This window comes from Kwoniella botswanensis, chromosome 1 (assembly GCF_036426115.1).
Source record: "Kwoniella botswanensis chromosome 1, complete sequence".
NCBI classification, from domain to species: Eukaryota; Fungi; Basidiomycota; class Tremellomycetes; order Tremellales; family Cryptococcaceae; genus Kwoniella; species Kwoniella botswanensis.
Window position 1 is genome coordinate 12,946,883 of NC_088599.1, and position 18,772 is coordinate 12,965,654.

The 18,772-nt window shown below is 43.7% G+C and overlaps 6 protein-coding genes across 6 annotated transcripts; 4 read left to right on the top strand and 2 right to left on the bottom strand.

Annotated features, from left to right (window-relative positions):
• Window positions 1-266: 266 nt before the first annotated feature.
• L199_004892 (uncharacterized protein) lies at window positions 267-1,481 on the top strand (the record flags this gene model as incomplete). Its single annotated transcript, XM_064890609.1, has 1 exon — window positions 267-1,481. The coding sequence occupies one exon, from the start codon at window positions 267-269 to the stop codon at window positions 1,479-1,481; it is 1,215 nt and encodes a 404-aa protein (XP_064746681.1).
• Window positions 1,482-2,187: 706 nt separating this feature from the next.
• On the top strand, window positions 2,188-3,193 carry L199_004893 (ribosomal protein S8.e; the record flags this gene model as incomplete). The annotated part of the gene is made up of 5 exons (XM_064890610.1): window positions 2,188-2,249; window positions 2,325-2,508; window positions 2,669-2,773; window positions 2,840-3,073; window positions 3,146-3,193. The coding sequence occupies 5 exons, from the start codon at window positions 2,188-2,190 to the stop codon at window positions 3,191-3,193; spliced, it is 633 nt and encodes a 210-aa protein (XP_064746682.1).
• Window positions 3,194-4,291: 1,098 nt separating this feature from the next.
• Window positions 4,292-6,811, top strand: L199_004894 (uncharacterized protein; the record flags this gene model as incomplete). The annotated part of the gene is made up of 6 exons (XM_064890611.1): window positions 4,292-4,527; window positions 4,666-4,811; window positions 4,894-5,615; window positions 5,678-5,863; window positions 5,931-6,413; window positions 6,515-6,811. The coding sequence occupies 6 exons, from the start codon at window positions 4,292-4,294 to the stop codon at window positions 6,809-6,811; spliced, it is 2,070 nt and encodes a 689-aa protein (XP_064746683.1).
• A 489-nt stretch (window positions 6,812-7,300) lies between these two features.
• Window positions 7,301-8,993, top strand: L199_004895 (protoporphyrinogen oxidase; the record flags this gene model as incomplete). The annotated part of the gene is made up of 2 exons (XM_064890612.1): window positions 7,301-7,576; window positions 7,674-8,993. The coding sequence occupies 2 exons, from the start codon at window positions 7,301-7,303 to the stop codon at window positions 8,991-8,993; spliced, it is 1,596 nt and encodes a 531-aa protein (XP_064746684.1).
• A 309-nt stretch (window positions 8,994-9,302) lies between these two features.
• Window positions 9,303-13,017, bottom strand: L199_004896 (uncharacterized protein; the record flags this gene model as incomplete). The annotated part of the gene is made up of 13 exons (XM_064890613.1): window positions 9,303-9,932; window positions 10,006-10,533; window positions 10,589-10,654; window positions 10,712-10,837; window positions 10,897-11,004; window positions 11,058-11,165; window positions 11,229-11,314; window positions 11,392-11,501; window positions 11,599-11,774; window positions 11,903-12,026; window positions 12,109-12,195; window positions 12,270-12,381; window positions 12,525-13,017. The coding sequence occupies 13 exons, from the start codon at window positions 13,015-13,017 to the stop codon at window positions 9,303-9,305; spliced, it is 2,754 nt and encodes a 917-aa protein (XP_064746685.1).
• Window positions 13,018-13,571: 554 nt separating this feature from the next.
• L199_004897 (uncharacterized protein) lies at window positions 13,572-17,741 on the bottom strand (the record flags this gene model as incomplete). The annotated part of the gene is made up of 7 exons (XM_064890614.1): window positions 13,572-15,691; window positions 15,745-15,895; window positions 15,956-16,189; window positions 16,282-16,817; window positions 16,910-17,078; window positions 17,135-17,363; window positions 17,509-17,741. The coding sequence occupies 7 exons, from the start codon at window positions 17,739-17,741 to the stop codon at window positions 13,572-13,574; spliced, it is 3,672 nt and encodes a 1,223-aa protein (XP_064746686.1).
• Window positions 17,742-18,772: the final 1,031 nt, after the last annotated feature.

The window sequence follows — 18,772 nt, forward strand, 5'->3', positions numbered from 1 at the left end:
CAAGATATGCATCTGCTACGAATGGTGTTTTAGTGACTATCTTCGGACGTACCCTCTTTCACTGTGGTGTTGGTCCTTTGATATTCGTCGTTCAAAGGCGTCCTTCACAAACTCATACCATGAACAAAGGATACATATACAGCGAAGATTGATGTGATATACTGAATTGTGGATATCCCTGATGAAGAATATCGTTGTACTAACGAGCATTTTTTCATCAATAAGTAACCATATAGCATCGCATTTTCATCCATACAACAGCAACAATGGCAAACCACCCTTCACTCGATTTCCTCCTTGATGGCGGTTTGATCCCTTCTTTACCTACAAACGGCAAAGTGGGACATCAAGAACTGATGGGTATGGGTATGGGAATCAAACGGCCTTCCCATAGTCCACCCCTCAACTTCAATCTGCCCGCTCAACCTGCGATACCACCTACCCATCCTGTGACATCCCCTCCTCAACCTGTATATGGATTACCTTATATGCCCAGTAACCTACCTCCTAGATTTCCATCGAACCAACCACTCACCCAACAAGTTGCGGTCACTAGGAGTTCTTCGGAGGGCAAGAAACCTAATGTACATGGATTGGGTCATGATCAGTACAGCAGTAGAAAGACGCATGGACATGAGTTGGGACATGGAAAGAATCATTCAGTCTCTAACATCCCCCCATCCCACCACCAACCTCAATCTGAGTTCCATTCTTCTGGCCAGGTGAATGAGAACTTCCTATCAGTTCGAAGAAGTTTATCATTCAACCAAATCCAAATACCTCGATCACTGATTCCTGGTGATGTGTCCAGAATACATCATTCGATATCTGATTCAGCTGTTCATTCGAATTCACATAAACGATCAATATCAACTTCGACAACTCATCCTGCATCTTATTCGGACAATCAACCTAGTGGGATCAGATTAGGCAATAGAGGTGACGAAGAGGTGATTAAGCATCTATTGGACATTCTAGATTCGTTAATACCGAAAGAAAGAGCTCTAGATAACATCCCAGATGGAAAGGGGGTGTTGAATCCTTTGAATTTGTTAATTCCCCTTTCGATCATGTTAGAAGCGTTAGTCAATGAACGAACTATCCTGAAAGACGAATCATCAATGGTCAGTGAAAGTAAGTTACCATTATTGGCTGATGGGGTGAGTATGGTATTAGAGGATGGTGAAGTGAATTGGAATATATTGAACTGGTATATAACTTCTTTCGGCCAACTTTTGAATGGTTTGATACCTTTCCTCACCGTCACTCGTAATCCACATATTCAGGAGCAAGATCAAGAGATATTAGAGGATCTGATGAGATCGATCAAAGTGTATATAACAAAGATGAAAAAGATTCTGGGGGAGATAGCTTCGCTGTATGTGGATAGATATTCTTTTGTAAGAGGTTGGTGGGATGAGGAGGGAATGAAAAGTTCTGCGGGGGAGGTGGGTAGATGGGCGGATATGTTTGACATATAGCATTTAGCATTTGGTATTCCTCTTGGTTATGTGACGGAGGATTAGCGAGTTATGGTGTATGCATGATTTGTTCACAGATGGACTAGAGAGAGGATGCTCGAGTAAACATACATATACAACATGTACATATGCAGACGTAGGAATGCAATTTGAACCAGTACGACCATGCATCATAATAACCTGCATGAAGCTCGGAATGAGCGCGTGGTGTTGAGGGCCACGTTAACATCGGCGTTTATTCCTTCTATCACCTAAGTCCGATATGCCACACCCTCTGGCCCATCCATCACTCCGCCTCACTCCGTTTTCCTCCACTCATAGCAGTAACACTCTCACACCGTACACACGACAGTATGCTGCTGACCCTGCATGGTTGGGATGCATCCTCACTCTGCACTCTACGCACTGCACACCATCCATCCATATTACCTGAAATCTTCAATTCCACTACTGCTCTTTCTCTTTCTTCTTTAGCCATCAACATTCAAGTGAGTATACACATATATCAACGTCAACGTATCATCCCAAGTAGCGATGCCACAGTAGGACTAGGATCATAGGAGGACAAAAGAACGAAGGGAAAAGGAGAATAGTAGAACAGAATAGAGGAGAAATTTTTAAAACAATCATCGCTACTTGGGATATACACACTCGACAACAAATTATCAAAGAACCTCTGCTAATATAAGTTGCTATTCATCGTAGAATGGGTATTACTCGTGATTCGCGCCACAAGCGCTCTGCTTCCGGTGCTCGAAGAGCCCACTAGTGAGTGACAACTAGAATTACTGGAAGGAAAAAAGGATATTCGTTGATATACTTGGGTATGTTTTGGTTCTTTAGCCGAAAGAAGAGAAAGTTTGAGTTGGGTAGACAACCCGCCATGACCAAGCTCGACTCTTCAAAGAGGATCCACGAGGTTCGAACTCGAGGTGGTAACACCAAGTACAGAGCTCTCCGATTGGACTCTGGAAACTTTGCTTGGGGTTCCGAACATGTTACTAGAAAGACTAGATTGTTGACTGTTGTGAGTATCTGCTCCTTCTTTTCACGGTAAGGTGTTGGGATGTATTCGAACTACGTCGAACGTCGTGGAAGGGATGAGGGAAATGCAGAAGCAGAGGATCGTCACATCGGAACTGCCCCTCTTTCCAATGACCGTTGCTGATATGTTTGAATTGATGTAGCGATACAACGCCACCAACAACGAGTTGCTCCGAACCCAAACCCTCGTAAAATCTGCTGTTGTCGACGTTGATGCCACTCCTTTCAGACAATGGTACGAAGCTCACGTGAGTGTTCACCCATCTCTACTTTATCCCATGACTGTTACTGATATTCCGTGGTGAATCATATAGTACGCTCAACCCGTCTCCCGAGCTAGCAAGAACGCTGCTGCCACTGAAGAGAAGGCTGAGGTGAAACAATCCAACCACGTCAAGAGAGTCCTCGAAGAACGAAAGAAGGATGCCAAGATTGATCCCCTCCTCGAACAACAATTCAGAGCCGGTCGATTACTCGCTATCATTACTTCCAGACCTGGTCAATCAGGTAGAGCTGATGGTTATATCCTTGAGGGTAAGGAGTTGGAGGTGAGTACTCGTATCATTGTAAATGATGAAGCTTGTTTAGTACAATTGACTGATTGCTCTTTCGCTCAATAGTTCTACAACAGAAAACTCCAAGTCCGAAAGGCCAAGCACGCTGCTTAAACAAATTTATTTACTTTAGAAATAGTTTGGGTATTCAGTGTAGGAAGTCTTTTGTATTGTGGAAGAGAGATGGATTTTATGATTTCTCAACGTGCCCAGATTGTGTGTGATTGCAATGAGGCGAGGATCGGTTGCAAACATTGCGAGCAGGGAGAAGTGATGAGAGCAAAATTATGACCATGAGTTGTTGGCGAGACCCAGCAGCTCAGTCGTTATATACTTGAACAAGCAATTGTGTATAAACGGACGTGAACCTCATCCCCTATCTGCGATTTGAGAGATGGTTGTCTCCTTTTTTGGAAACAAGTGAACGGACTGTTCTTTGATTGGCTTGTTCCTGTGAGGTGCGTCCGTCAGCCCAACGCTTGATGCATGCATCTGCATCTGCCTCTGCCCTTCTTCAGTGGTACGACAGTCATAGGGGTATGGATGGTATGTATTAGCATCTGCGTGATGAAGCACTGAAATTTGTCATTCCCTGTTTATGTTACCCATTTATGTGTGTTGGTGGTTGGGTTGAGTTTGTTGATGATCGGAGGAGGCACGCTCAAGTAGTCATTCACGTTCTCATCCTCATTCTTCACTCAACATCATCTGTTTGTACTTCACTCTCCCTCATCACCACACCCCATCCATCCTCTCTCTACTACCCCATTGCTCCTGTCAGGATTGTAGAACACTGTTGTTACAATATACGAACTTTCGCCATCACACCATTCTTCACTACCCCTTCCTCCACCTTCGAATTACCCTAGATTTCCGAAACAACAACAACAACAAAGACAGTCAATGTGGAAGTGAACCAACAAAGAAACATCCATCATATCCTAAACCCAAAGACACTCACGTCTTAACATTTACCTCTCCTTTCGTTGCACTTGCTGTTATTCCGACACGACACAATACGATACATATAGTAATAACAAGAAAGAAGAAGAGGTCTGCTGGATTCAGACTGATACTCAATTCTATCATCATCATCATCATCATTATTATCAATAACGTCACCATCCTTTCCTTCGTAACCCACTTGAGCAATATAACAGAATCATCCTTCCTCCCTTCACATCGACATCACAGAATATAGCACAAGACAAGATGTCGATATATGATACAGAGTTTTCAAGAAGGATCAGATCATCTGTACCTCATCCTCCTTCACCTGGCTCACCTCGATACGACCTCCGATCGAATGGGAAAGTGGGTAATGGAGATGTGTTCGGGGATATCACCAGTCCAATGAAGAATGGATCAGCCTCACCCAGAGCTAGTCCTATGAGTATGGGTGCCAATGTGGGAAAGGGTAAAGGCGTAGTAAGAGAATATGGCGATAGGTATGTTTACAACGTTTTCCAATTTCGTTGATACCTGGTTGAAAAGGAGAGATCTTCGGATTGGATTTAATCTTTCAGTGGTAGACAAAACGCGGTAAGATGCAGGTGTGCTGACGCCTCATATATGCTGTTGCATAGGTTCATCCCCACAAGAGACGGAAGCGATATACATGCTGCATACCAGCTTACTGCCGATGCTAATGGTGTGACCGGACAGATGGTGGGCAAGGTCAAAGGGAGAAGGAGAAGTGGTCCTCAGGCTTTTGATGGTGATGTGAGAAGAGGTAAGTTTGACTTGGGATGTTATCTCATTCCTGGTTTCTCATGCATTTGGCTTTACTGATTCTCGTGAGATATTACCTGTAGAAGAAGCAAATGCAACATTCACCCAATTACTCAAAACCGAACTCTTTCCTCCGTCACAATCATCTTCTCGAACATCTTCTCCAGCCCAATCACGTAGTCGGACACGACATCAACAACTCAGACAACCCATGACATTCGATACCAGTAACATTCCAACCCATAATTCCCATTCTTATCCTATATCAGGTGCGGGGGACACCCCTTCCCATCATTATCCTCCTCCTGCCGCTACATCAAGTGGAGAGAGGGGTCGAGAGATGTCACCTGCAGCTACACTTCCACCATTACCCATGCACGCTCCGTCGACTCCTACGTCAGGACATGGTAGACCACCAGGTGCAGGACCAAGTTCATCTCATCATCGAGCTCATCAATCCCAAGTTGCCTTGACATCCGGTACGACCCGTCCAGGCGTTTCTCCACCTAATTCAACGGGCAGACGATCGGCTTTCTCACCGCCACCTGGAGGAAACCATGGATCACCTTCTACTCCTACCAAGAAAAGAATCCTCAATTTCACCTCACCCGGTACGGTCCGAATAAACGGAGGTTTAAGTGGTGTAAATGGACTAGGAGTGGATAGTCTAGATGATATGAACCACCCCGCATACAGTCTCAGTCCAGTAGGAAAAGAAAGTCAAAGAATGTTACTCAGTCCTAGAAAAGAGATTAGATCAATTGCCAAAACACCTTTCAAAGTGCTTGATGCACCTGAATTAGCCGTGAGTACAGCTAGTATATGCCTCTAATCTCTGATCACATCAGCTGATCAATGAGTGAGTAGGACGATTTCTACCTGAATCTCGTCTCATGGTCAGCCTCGAACGTTCTGGGAGTAGGACTCAACTCATGTGTCTATCTCTGGAGTGCTCAGACTAGCAAAGTTACCAAACTTTGTGATCTCGTTAGAGTCGCTCCTGATGGTGCGTCAATAGACGATACAGTCACTGGTCTAGAGTGGACGAATAAAGTGAGTTCGCATGCAGTATATTAACATAATCTGCAACTCATTTGTGTTGTTTTAATTTGACTATTAGGGAAGTACATTAGCCATTGGGACGAATAGTGGTCTAGTCGAAATATGGGATGCAGAATATTGCAAGCGAATCCGAACGATGTCAGGTCATACAGGTCGAGTAGGTGCCCTCGCATGGAATTCACATATCCTTACATCTGGATCGAGAGATCGAACGATCTTACATCGAGATACGCGAATCCCAGAACACTATATAAGGAAATTGGCTGGACATCATAAACAGGAAGTATGTGGATTACGATGGAATCCGGATACGGATCAATTGGCTTCTGGAGGAAACGATAATAAGTTGTTCGTATGGGGTGGAACGGATAATAAACCGACTTGGAGATTTGGAGAACATCGTGCGGCTGTGAAAGCGATTGCTTGGAACCCCCATCAAAGAGGTTTATTGGCTAGTGGAGGTGGTACAGCAGATAAGAAAATTAGGTTTTGGAATAGTTTGACGGGGGGGTTGGTTAGTGAATATGATACTGGATCGCAGGTTAGTTGACGTTTTCTCTGTACTTTACCTGACTACAATCTATTCTGAAGCATTTGGTTGTAATGATCTTGGTCAAGCTGACATATTGTTCAATGTTATAGGTATGCAACCTGATGTGGTCCCGAAACTCAAACGAACTCGTATCAACCCATGGTTATTCCGGTGGACCCGTATCGAACCAGATTCATATATGGAAGTACCCCTCGATGACTCAAATAGCCACTCTCACGGGACACACTTATAGGGTGTTGTACCTCGCTATGAGTCCTGATGGTCAGACGATCGTCACTGGAGCAGGGGATGAGACGTTAAGGTTCTGGAATGCTTTCCAGAAAAGTAAGAGTGAGGTCGGAAAAGGCTTTGGTGATGGGATGGGCGTGTTGGCTAAGATAAGGTAAATAAGAAAAGACAGATGGAGGATGAGACGGACAGCCGAAGCACAGTGCGGTGTGACAAGGACATTCTCAAGGTGAAGTATATGTGTATAATCATCATTCGTTGTACTTCTTTCTTTCTTTTTCATTTAGTGGTTGTTCGAGAAGTAATTTCCTTTCTTTGACAGTTGTGTTATAGATCATATCAATGCTGTTAATATCGTCGTCTCATGTGTTTTACCTACTATACGCTCTACGAATTATTATGATGACTTTCAAGTACAATGCATGACATGTCCCATTTTAGATGGTATGAGATCGGTTGATTCCGGGGATGACAATGACCTCCACTTGAAAAGTCCATCGAGAAATCGTCGATCCTCTCTATCTTCTTCTTGTTGCATTCCTACTTGTTGGTAGCTCGCATCAAGTCACACTGCTATTACCTCCATCATATTCATGAAGAGATGATGCACCGTTAGTGTACCTTCTGTCCGAATCAAGCAACTCGACATGCCTGGTCCCCGGAATATAACGATCCTGGGAGGTGGTCTCTCAGGCTTGACAGCCGCATACAAATTGACTCGTTCCTCGGCTTCCGGTCAGAAAGTAACATTGATAGAGTCTACAAATAGAGTAGGAGGGTGGATCAACTCTACCAAGCATGAAGTTGAATTCCAGAATCCCGATAATAAGAGGGAGATGATCAAGGGGGAAGTGACGATTGAGAGCGGACCTAGGAGTATTAGACCTAGGGGTAGTGAAGGGGCGAAAGGGATGTTGAGGTTGGTGAGTGATCTCTTTTGGTGGTTCTCGGAGAATCTTGTCGTATCATATTATATGGCGAAGTGATATAGCTAATTCGTTCAACATGACCGTAATATAGTTAAAAGAATTAAACCTTACTTCATCGATATTACCAATCCCATTCTCCCATCCTGCTGCTAAAAATCGATACCTCCTCAATACATCTACCTCATCTCTAACCCCTTTACCGACTTCACCTTTATCCCTCATATCATCAGATTCGCCATTACTCAAAGGTCTACTACCTTCTGCTCTCAAAGAACCATTCCGACCTAGACTCAATGGTGTTACAGACGAAAGTGTAGATTCCTTTTTCGCTAGGCGATTTTCACCTGATATAGCTCAGAACCTAGCTTCAGCGATGGTTCATGGGATATACGCCGCGAGCTCAAAAGATCTATCAGTCAGATCGGCTTTTCCTTCATTGTGGGATGCAGAGCAGCGATATGGAAGTGTCGTATTAGGCATGCTTAGGGGTGGAACCGCAAGTAAGAAGACTAAAGCGCAAGTAGCAGAGGAGGAGGAGTTGGGAGAATTGGGAAAGGAAAGTAAGAAATGGAGTTTGTATGGGTTGAAAGGTGGTTTATCAACTTTGACGAATACTCTATATGAAGAAATACGAAGAAGTGGGAATGTGGAGATCAAATCTCAAGAATCGGTGAAAAGTATATCAGTCCAACCTCGACAAGGAGAACAGAATGGGATGGTAGAAATCGAAACGACAAAAGGAAAATATACGACTGACCATATAATATCTGCCTTATCATCTTCTACCTTATCCTCAATCCTACCTTCCAACCAATCACTCCCTCACCTCGACGTCAATCCCTATACGTCAGTAGGAGTAGTCAACTTGGTTTATCCCCTTTCACCTTCTCAGATCCATCCAGCAGGGTTCGGATATCTCATCCCTCGGTCTTCACCATCCCTCAATCCCTTTGGAGTGTTGGGTGTAATATTCGATTCTACCGCTATACCGCTCTCTACGGACGTGAGGGGAGTCACCAAATTGACTTTGATGTTAGGTGGTCCATATTGGTCGACATACGATCCCAAATCAACTCCCCCAAAGACGAATGAAGAATTAATCAATAACGCCATACAACATTTAAATGGTATCTTTCCCCATTTGGAGGACGTACAACCGATATTGAAATTAGGCAAGATACACTGTGATTGTATACCCACTTATACTTTAAATCACGGACAACGTTTGAGGGAATTACATGAGAGTATACAGAGCAATAGTAGTGGATGGAAAGGCAAATTGAGCTTGATTGGCAATGCGTACGGGGGAGTGGGATTGAACGATTGTGTGTATTCTAGTGAGAGTGTAGTGGATGCTTTAGGCCAGGGGAGGAGTGTTACGGGATTAGAGAGGTGGGAAAATTGGGAATGAGTTATATGTTGTGAAGCATAAGGCATAGCTTAGATTCATCTGAAACATCACGTCAAGAATATCCCCTAGATACGGTGCGATGCATGAGCATACACATACTCGATAACATATGACTGCTTAATTTGATTGTATTTCCTTCTCATGAATATCCGGTTTTTAGTATTCGATACAAAATACAAATTACAATCAAGTTGCATCCTCATCGAGTATGAATTGGTAGATCTACAATGCGACAAGATATGATAACCTCATGACTACATACTAGACTAAACTTCTACTAGACATAGATAAATGTAGTTACTGTATTATTCACTGATTCATCTGATCATCTGAAGAAGTTTGACCAGGTTGTTGATGATGATTCATTCCATTCACTTTACCCAAAGTCGACAGATCTAACCTCTCGACTGTATATCCTCCATTCATCTTCTTGACAGTTACAGGAGCAGTCTTGACTTCATCCACGGGACTCTTTTCTCCATTTCCCAGATTCATACTTTCCTTTCTCGATGCTGATAGCGATGTAGAAGAAGGACTTTGTTCCATATCCATATCCATTTCCATGTCGATATCAACATCATCATCGTCTTTGCCGAAAATATCATCTAACAAATCACCTTCCCTTGTGGACCCTTCAGGATCAGTTGGGGTTTCGATAATTGTTCCACTAGGTGTGGGCGTATTGATCATACCACCTTCAATTTTCAGATTATTTCGTGAAGAAGTCGATGTAGATGTCGGTGTAGATGTAGACGATGCATTTGGATGAGGATTAATTCGACGCAATTTTCCTTTTTCTTTTAGTCGTTTCAAAACTTTATGAGTAAATTCTTTGGTAAAAGCTTTCATCTTTGCTTTCTTCTCTTCTGATAAAGTTGAATGTCGAGTGGTCGAGTAGCTATGTCCCTTTTTCTCTTTCTCAACTAATATCCCAGTACACTGCCAACGTGGTCCTTTTATTAGCTACTGGAACCCTCAACAGAAAAAACACTTGTCAGTAAAGTAGACTCACCTCCTTGGCATATCTCTTAAACGTATCATGTTCCATCTGTTCCTTGTATTTACTCATACTCCTCACTACGACCTCTCCCACAAGTTTAGTCAACCTCTTCTCCTTCTTCGCTTCTTCCTCTCCCTCATTATCACTCAAATCATAATGCGATCTTTTCTGCCTCTTCCGACGTTCATCATCCTCGATTGTAGCCATACTACCCGATCTGCTGGACTCAGCAGCAGGTGACTCGGAGGGAGCAGGGTTCGATACAGCCGATTGAAGGTTCTGTTGAGCCAGAGCGATGATAGCGTCTAGTTTCAGTCGATCGGAAGATTGGGATACGGGCAAGGAAGGTCGGGGCGCAGGTGCAGGAGGCGGAGGACGCGGTCGGTGAAATGAAGGGATCGGTATGCGAGGTCGAACAGGGGCAATGTCCAATTGGATCTGCGTGGTGTTTTCCCATGCATCGGGACGACGAGGTGTGGATGTGGAATAGGAAGCTGCCTCAGCTATCGTGGTAGTACCCGCTTCGTCCTCGGCATCAAGCTGAGGTTTAATTCATCAGTCTTATTTCCCAAAACGGGATCCCTATTTCACTTACAGTAGCTAGCTTTTTGACCCGAGGGATTTTGTACGACAATTCAAGAGTAGCCCAGTATTCAAGCAACTAACACCGACATCAGTATGGGATGTTCTGTAATGAATCTAGACTGGAGTAGCTTACCTGCTTGGCAAGCTTGCTTATCTCCTCATCCTGACTATCCTGTAATTTCTTGACTGGCTCTTCGATGTTGGAATCTTCGATCTTATTTCGTATCTGCAATTTCCATTTACTCATACTTTCGAGGGCCTGCATTGTCTCTCAATCAGCTAACCAACAAAGATGTGTCGAGATAATTAGCTACTCACCAGCAGAACAATCTCCCTATCATCTGCCAATTCAGCCAATACCATACTCATCAGACTGAAACCGTGCATTCTACCAAGTTGCCTCTGTACGGCGGGTTCTTCGGTCATCTGCGATCTGATCAGCTTGGTCACGCTGATACGCAAAGAACGAAGCTAATCACCTTTATACGCTGTAACAACCTAGACATCATAGTCTTATTCTCCATCGATTGACGCATGGCAGCTGCGACTTTCTGTACTTCTGGCTCTTGGATTGGGCGTAAAGTGGGCTTACAGTTGATACGCGATCAGCTACGCGATTCACCTAGATCTGGAAAGATAGCTAGACTCACCACGAAATCTTCATCGAGTTGACGGGATTTCTTCTTCTTGTTCCCCTTCATACCACCCGCTTCGACCTCATCGGTAATACCTAGAGCTATAAGGAGTAGAGCGGGTCAGTCTCACTTGCTGGACGAATACTCAAGACAGAGCAGCGTGGTCTTGGTCACTCACCATCGAGAAACAGGTCGTTCATTGTACTCAAGCTCACATCCGTTTGTGTCTTTCCACCGATCGTTCCCACACAGTTGGGTTCACCACAGTAACAGATCTGGGCATCGTGACTGAATGAGGTATCAGCTGAAACGATCTCCTCCGATACAGGAATGCGTGATGGTGTCGTTCTGGGTCGATATACGATAGACTGGTAGGAGGACTCACCCATATCGATCAACATTATAGTTGAACGTTATCTCCTCCCCCTTCACTACATCCCTCTTGGTGAAGATACCCATACGTAACCTCCTGCCCACCACCCATTTCTGTACTTCGGAATTCGGGTTACAAGAATGGTTGGCAAATCTGCCTATACCACCTTTTTTCGTGGCGTCAATGTACTGTCAGAGCGTAGATTCGTAAGCATATGACTTGCAGAGAATTTACAGAACAAGGCTTAGCCCTGCTTATTCAATTCCTCGGCGCGGAGGGAGATGATTGATGTTTGGGGTGCAGCAGCGAAACTCACTTCTTCCTTCTGTAACATCATAAAGTAGAAATGCCTTATACCCTCATCCGCATACTGCTGCATCCTCTTTCTGAACGTTTTCTCAGCCACGACTTCACCTATGTATTCGTATATAAGGGTGTTCCTGAATGATGAACGAAACCGCATATCATGAGCTTTCATAGATCCCTTTGGAGGATGTGAAGGATTCGAGGTGTGACACTTACGAAGGTATATCCGATCCCGCTCTCAATCCAAAACCTTTCTTCTCCGTCAAGACCACTTCTACATTCGCATATTGTTTTCTACTGAACCTATAAGAGGGAATTCGAGTCAGCCGTGATATGCACTCGCCAATGCATCGGTTGACGATAGAATGAGTACTCACTGTTGATTATGACAATGTTTACCTGCTCTACACTCCCCAGCCAAACATTCAATGAACAACGCCCTATTTATACAATCTGAATCTGGTCCGCAGGGATCTGTGTCTGGGTCGTCTAATGTTCATATATCAGCATATACAATCTCTACTAATATCAGATCATCACATCATGAAGGAGATATGTTGCATATTCCCGTAGACTTGCTTGTTGTAAAGAAAAGATGATGAATGGTCGTGGAAGGAGTCTCGATCACTTACGCTTATCGTAGACACAATCACAAACCATCATCTCATCCTGTTCCCTCGACAACCCCAATCCTTTAGACTCGTAATGACATTTATCCAAACTGACAAATGTTTCATGAGCCTCATCCCAAGCAGTAGGCAAATCATCTATTAATTGTATTTGGGGTTTTTCATCTTTCACTTTTTTAGGTCTGCCCCTTCCACCTCCTCCAGTCGTAGGAAAAGGCGAAGAAGAAGAAGAAGAAGATGGTTGTGGTTGATCATCGCGTGCATGGGTACGCGATTTAAGATCTTCTTCACCTATGACTGATCTTGGTGAACCCGTCCCAGAAGTTGTCGTGGTTATGGGTATCTCAGGTTTTCTATCTTCGTCATCGGCTTTGAACAGATCTTCAAGTTTGCTTTCCTGTACTTGTACGATAGAAGGCGTATCTAATTCCATATCTAATGTATCATCTTTCTCGTCTTTGACTGATAGCTGTAGAGGGGTATCTTCTTCACCCATCTTGTTGGGTTTAGTTGTTTGTTATTGTGATTGTAATCGTACTTTTCGTATTATTGCCGCTCAAAGAAGGATTCGTCTAACTCCGTCTCGTCTAGCTTCATCGATATTGATGTATTTTCTGACCTTGCTAATCGTTTGTAGATCGATATCGACGATGACGGTGTTATCGAAGTAATATTATAGATACAAATGGATAACAAAGGTAGAAAGAGCTGAAAAGGATGAAATCACGAGTTGATTAAAGATCATAATCACCAAAAAGTCAAAAGTTAGGGAATCGACATTAAAAGCATAAACATTCCCAGATCAGAGTCAAGTCGCGATTGGCAAATCACGCGTGTGATCCACCGTCTCTTGGGGATATGCGTCCCATGTCAGTGAACATACATGAGGAGACACGATCGTGCGATGCATAAGGGAAGACGTAATAATGATGCGATGCAAAAGAAAGAACTTGATGGATCTAGTTACAACTCGACCGAAAGAGACCAAGAAACGACCGTCTATCTCCTTTCTATATAACACGAATCGCTCTTATGATCTATCGAAACTACTCAACTGAAAAAGCTGTTCCTCTCTCTCCCAGGTGTTCCACTACCAGAGCTTTTAACAGGTGTTCTCATCTCTATCTCATTCCGACTATACCATCCGCCTCCAGGTCCAATCGTATCTTCACTACCTTCTCTAATCTTCCTCTTATCAAATCCATCTTCATCTTGATCCTTATCCCAATTAACTGAAAATTCCTCTTTTAGATTGATCGTACTCAACTTTTTACCCAATTTCCACCATTTCTTCTTTCCCCCACTTCCACTTCCACCTGAACTTTCTGACATTTGGCTGAGAGTAGGCGATTTCATAGATGATGGATTCGGACTTGTCATAGGAGACATGTACGATCCCGAAGAATTTCTCTGCATCCGTAATTTCAGTTCGAACGATTCTGATCTTTCATGTCCCAGTCCTTTCCTATCTCCAAAGGAAGAAGAAGGATTATCGAATTGGATTAATTTTGAAGTTTCTCTAAGTTGTTCGATCGATTTCATACTTCTTAATCTCGAACTAGGCAATTCCACTCCATTTTTATGACTTATAGGTGTCTTTTCTTCATCCTCAGTCAACGAAGGTAATAATCCCTGAAGTTGAACTTCATTCGCTTTGATCGTATCTACGACGGGTCGAGTTGGTGTGGGCGTAGGTGATTTTTCAATTGATCGTTTCCTTTCTATCTTCTTTGGTAAATCCCTAATATCTTTAATAGTAGCCACTCGGTCATCTTCATCATCTTCCGGATTTGTCGATGGGATGGCTCTCTTCTGCTTGAATGCCCAAGCATCACTATTCAATTTGTAATCCGTTTCTTTCCCTTTCAGCCATTCAAAGAAATCCATCGGTAATTCCCTCAATTTTCTCTGCTTCGGTAATGACCATCCCATAGGTCTAGAAGATGAGAAACTAGATCTGGAAGGTGGTCTCGAACTTCCAGATCCGTCAGATATAAATGGACTGGCAGGTAACAACAAGTTTCTATATGCGGCATCTCGAGGTGGTGAAGCGATAAGATACGTATTGTCATTAGGTAAGACAAAAGGTAACATGTATCGACTATCTAATAATTCACCTAGACATTCGGGTGCTGATTGAGGTACGAATTCACCTAATGCTGTTGAACCGTCGAATAAAGCATCAATAGGCGTAGAATCGTCTATGTTGGACTGCAGAGATACATCCGACATCGGTGGTCCTCCATGTGAATGACTGGAACTATGATCGGATAGCGACCCATGGGATCTCCTTCTTTCAGCTTCTTGTACACTGAACTGAACTCTGCGTTTCTCCCAATCTTTCTGGAGTTGAGCAAGGTATTGACCACATTCCTCGTTCATCTTCCCTTCGTTCACTTCGTACTTGTAGTCTCTGACTGCTCGTCTCATCTGTAATGGGTTGATGGCTCTCATATTTTGCATAGTACCGATCAAAGTGTCGAATTCCTTGATCTGCGAGAGGCACTGCAACCACTGAAGGAGCTGACTGACAGGTTCTAAGTGCTTCGTAGCTGTTTGGACCGGGAGACCGTTCGCTCGTACCCAATCGTCTAAAGCCGTTATATTCATCTTGATCTGAAGAGCTTTTGTCCGGCAGAGGTATTTCTTCTGTGCCAATATTCTGTTAAATAGTTCGCAGGAGATCCAAAAGAATATTTGAGAGAAGGCTTGAACCACTATGGCGGGATTAACTTCGTATAGCTGAAGTATGAGGTGAACTCCGGAGAGGATATCTGTTATTCGAGAAGGATTCAACTCAACTTCTACCGTTGGTGTATGGGAGTGTCCAGATGCACCACTGATACTGGATTCGTGCGATATTGAGCGAGGTGTACCAGCTCCGAGTCGAAGATCGCTCATTGACTGATGTCGGTTCGGTGTACGCTGCGGTGTGCTCAATACAGATGAGGAAGCAGGAGAATCATGGATGCTGTTGACTTGACTGGGACTGGGAGCGAAGATGGAAGCGGCTCGAGGTGTTTCGCGCTTCTTTTTGGGTGCGAAGGATCTGAAAATGGACCATTCACCTTCGAATCGAATATCGTTGAAATCTTCCAGTGTCTCATAATCGAGGATTGCAGCGTCGAGGTAGATGTCGATACGTCTCTCAGCAACCCGAATGATAAATACTAATTACCGAGTAAGCTGGACGTGACAAAAAACACTATCGTAATATACTTACCATGAATCGCGTTGATCAGCTCCTCCATCATACCTAACAAGCTCATCTCTTCACAAGCAGCATTGATTCCCGGGTCAGATTTCAGAAGGTGAAGCAGGACCGACGAGTTGTACGCCCAAAAGGCAAGATATGCGAGATTTTCGACATTGTTCTGTGAGATATGACAAGAGGTCAGCCTGAGGTGTTGGAGTTCAGCGATGACAGAACTTACATGTACACCTTCTTCGATAGTCTCAACAACACCTTCAATGAGCTCCTCCAACCACCCCTCATCGCATTTGTAATGAGCGAATCTAGCATACAGGTAAAGTGCATTGGCAGGTAACGATCGTTTTTGTAGCGGTTGGCATACAGGCGCGTAATTCAGGATGAGAATATCGAATATCATAGGCAAGTGTGATAAGGAGAATACCAGCATATTTGAATTGAGGTCTAACTGATTCACCTGATTAGTTGCGAAAAGATAAGATGCGACAAGTTGTCAGTCATATAATATTCCATGTGGGGCTGAGTGATATTCGCCTATAGTATGCTCACGTTAAAATCATCTTCATCCAACCCATATTCACTCTCATCATCATCCTTTCTTTCCTCTTCGAGATCCAACTCATACCCCATCCATCCCAAACCACTATCATCCGATGGAGTCTTACTCTCCCGTTTCGTAGGCAATGGTTTGATCAACAACTCCGGATCCACATCGACCATCCTCGCTCTTTCCCTAAGCCAAGTTTCTCTTTCAACTTCCAACCGATTACGCCTCTCTTCTCTTTCGATAGCCTCCATCTTGAGGGTGGCATGTCGTCGACGCCTTTCCAGCATTGCTTGACGAGCTGGTGGGAAATGAGGTATGAGTGCAGTAGCTGTTTTGAGAGTTGAGGATGATTCTCCATAACATGTTGCGTGTTCTAGGAATAACGCTACGTCCTCTTTATCTGGCATACCCACTATGAGATCTAATGGTGTGAGACCGCGATTCGTCAGGGCGTGGGGTGAGCTACCTCGAGATAGGAGGAAGGATATGAGTGGTGGGGATGAAATCAGTGCTGCTAGATGTAGAGGTGTCCATCCGGCTACGAGCAACACGCAATGTATTTATCAGCTTCATATGAGACCTGACGATCTCAAGATTTATTGCAGCTGATTTTGAGGTGATCAAACTCACTTCTATCTCTCCCACCTCGTTGCCCCACTTCCAAACCCCATCTACCGACGATGATCCTAACGCATTCTTCAGTCTCCTGTCTACCACAAGAAGCTTGAATTGCCATCCCCACCAATCCCCATCCTTCTTCATCTTCCAATTGCTGAGCTTGATTATCAAGTATATCCGCCTATGCACACATACAACATATCAGCATCGTGATGTCTTAGGGTCAACTGCACTTACCCATCTTCCTTCTAATCCAACTAACCATCCAATCAACTCAGAATCACATCTCTCCACGCCGAATTTCAGTGCTCTCCTTAAAATCAACCCTATCCTCAACTCCCTGCCCATCTGACCATCATCGTCATTATTAGGGGATTCCTGAGCTTGAAGAAGAGGAAGGATATTCTCGGGCGATGGGTCGGAGAGGAATCGAGGTTCGGGTGGTCCTCGTCTATGTGATCCTGATCTACATACCAATAAGGTAGACAGTCAGCTAATATACCTTTTCAAAGGCAAACCAATAGGACAGCTGCAGCAACATCAAACGATCCCCCTGTTCTTGAATAGGGCAAGACAGAATAGGTAGGGTGATAAGACAGTACAGTACATACCTCTTCAATTCACTTCTACTCCTTACTCCTTCCACTCCTGTTCCAGTAGAAGAAGCTATACTAGCTGTCTCAGCCTGTAGCCCCCTATGATCAGGACTTGACATCGTCAGATCGATCAATGGACTTTCAGGTACCAAGACATGTGATAACTGGGGATTATGAAGTGGATTAGGTGAAGCTGATGCGATATGAGGTGAATGTGAAGAATGAGGGAAAGTCGATATTGATGTCATCTTGTTACTGTACTCATGTATCCCTGTGTCGTTGTGAGTCTGTCTGTATAGGGGTTATGATTGATGACCGTGCGTTGATCTTTGTTTGTTCCTCATGCGAAATCACTTTTCTACACACTTGTGACGATAGCTGTTTGATCTGTCTTCATCAAGGTTGTATAGCAATGTCGAGATGTGAGTGGTGGCTTCTACACCTAGAGCTATCCCTGTGATTGATGGCGATGGCGACGATACACTGACTTCAACAAAAAGCTCGTTTTGTTTCGACTTGACTTGAATCACTTCAACGTCGTATTGTCCAGGACAAAGAAACGCGTTACACGCGTATGATTTTGGGTCGAACGTAGCGCTGGATATAAGGCGAAAGACAGAGTAGAACAGTCTTCACAGTGCTGATACCGGTGTAGCCTTGTGTACCGTTCTGACGGATGATGGATACGAACTTCCTTCTCTCTCTCTGCAATTGGTGAGGTGAGGAAGATAAGTAAAGTGAAGCAAAGGTATGAGAAGGTGGGATCTACGTGTGGCTTGATTCTATCTTCTCCACGTGGATTCAACAGGTTTTTTACCACATTCGGTCTATCATTCACGGACCTTTATCCTGGAACCAAACAAGCTTACAAGATACAAGGTAGGATGGATATTCGTGTTGCAACGTCAAGTCCTCAAACGTGTATAGCGATTATACGATTAAATTCGTACGGCTAAGCAGCAAGGATGCTAAAATAGGCCATGCTGCAAGTCATGAGCGTTCGCTGTCTCCTCTTGACCACGATACACTGGATGAGAAAAGACCTTTCAATTTCATCTCGTATTCAATTCTTGTATATATTCGTACATATGTTTATAACTTTGGATAAAAGTAAAAAAAGGAAAAGGGAGACTATCGTACCATATCATATATAGATAAAATCAACACACATGATACGATTAAAAACTAAACAGATAAAAATGAGCGATGAATAGATGAGATAGACTATATAAATCTATAATAAGGAAAAAAAGGTAGATATGAAATAGAGATATAGAAA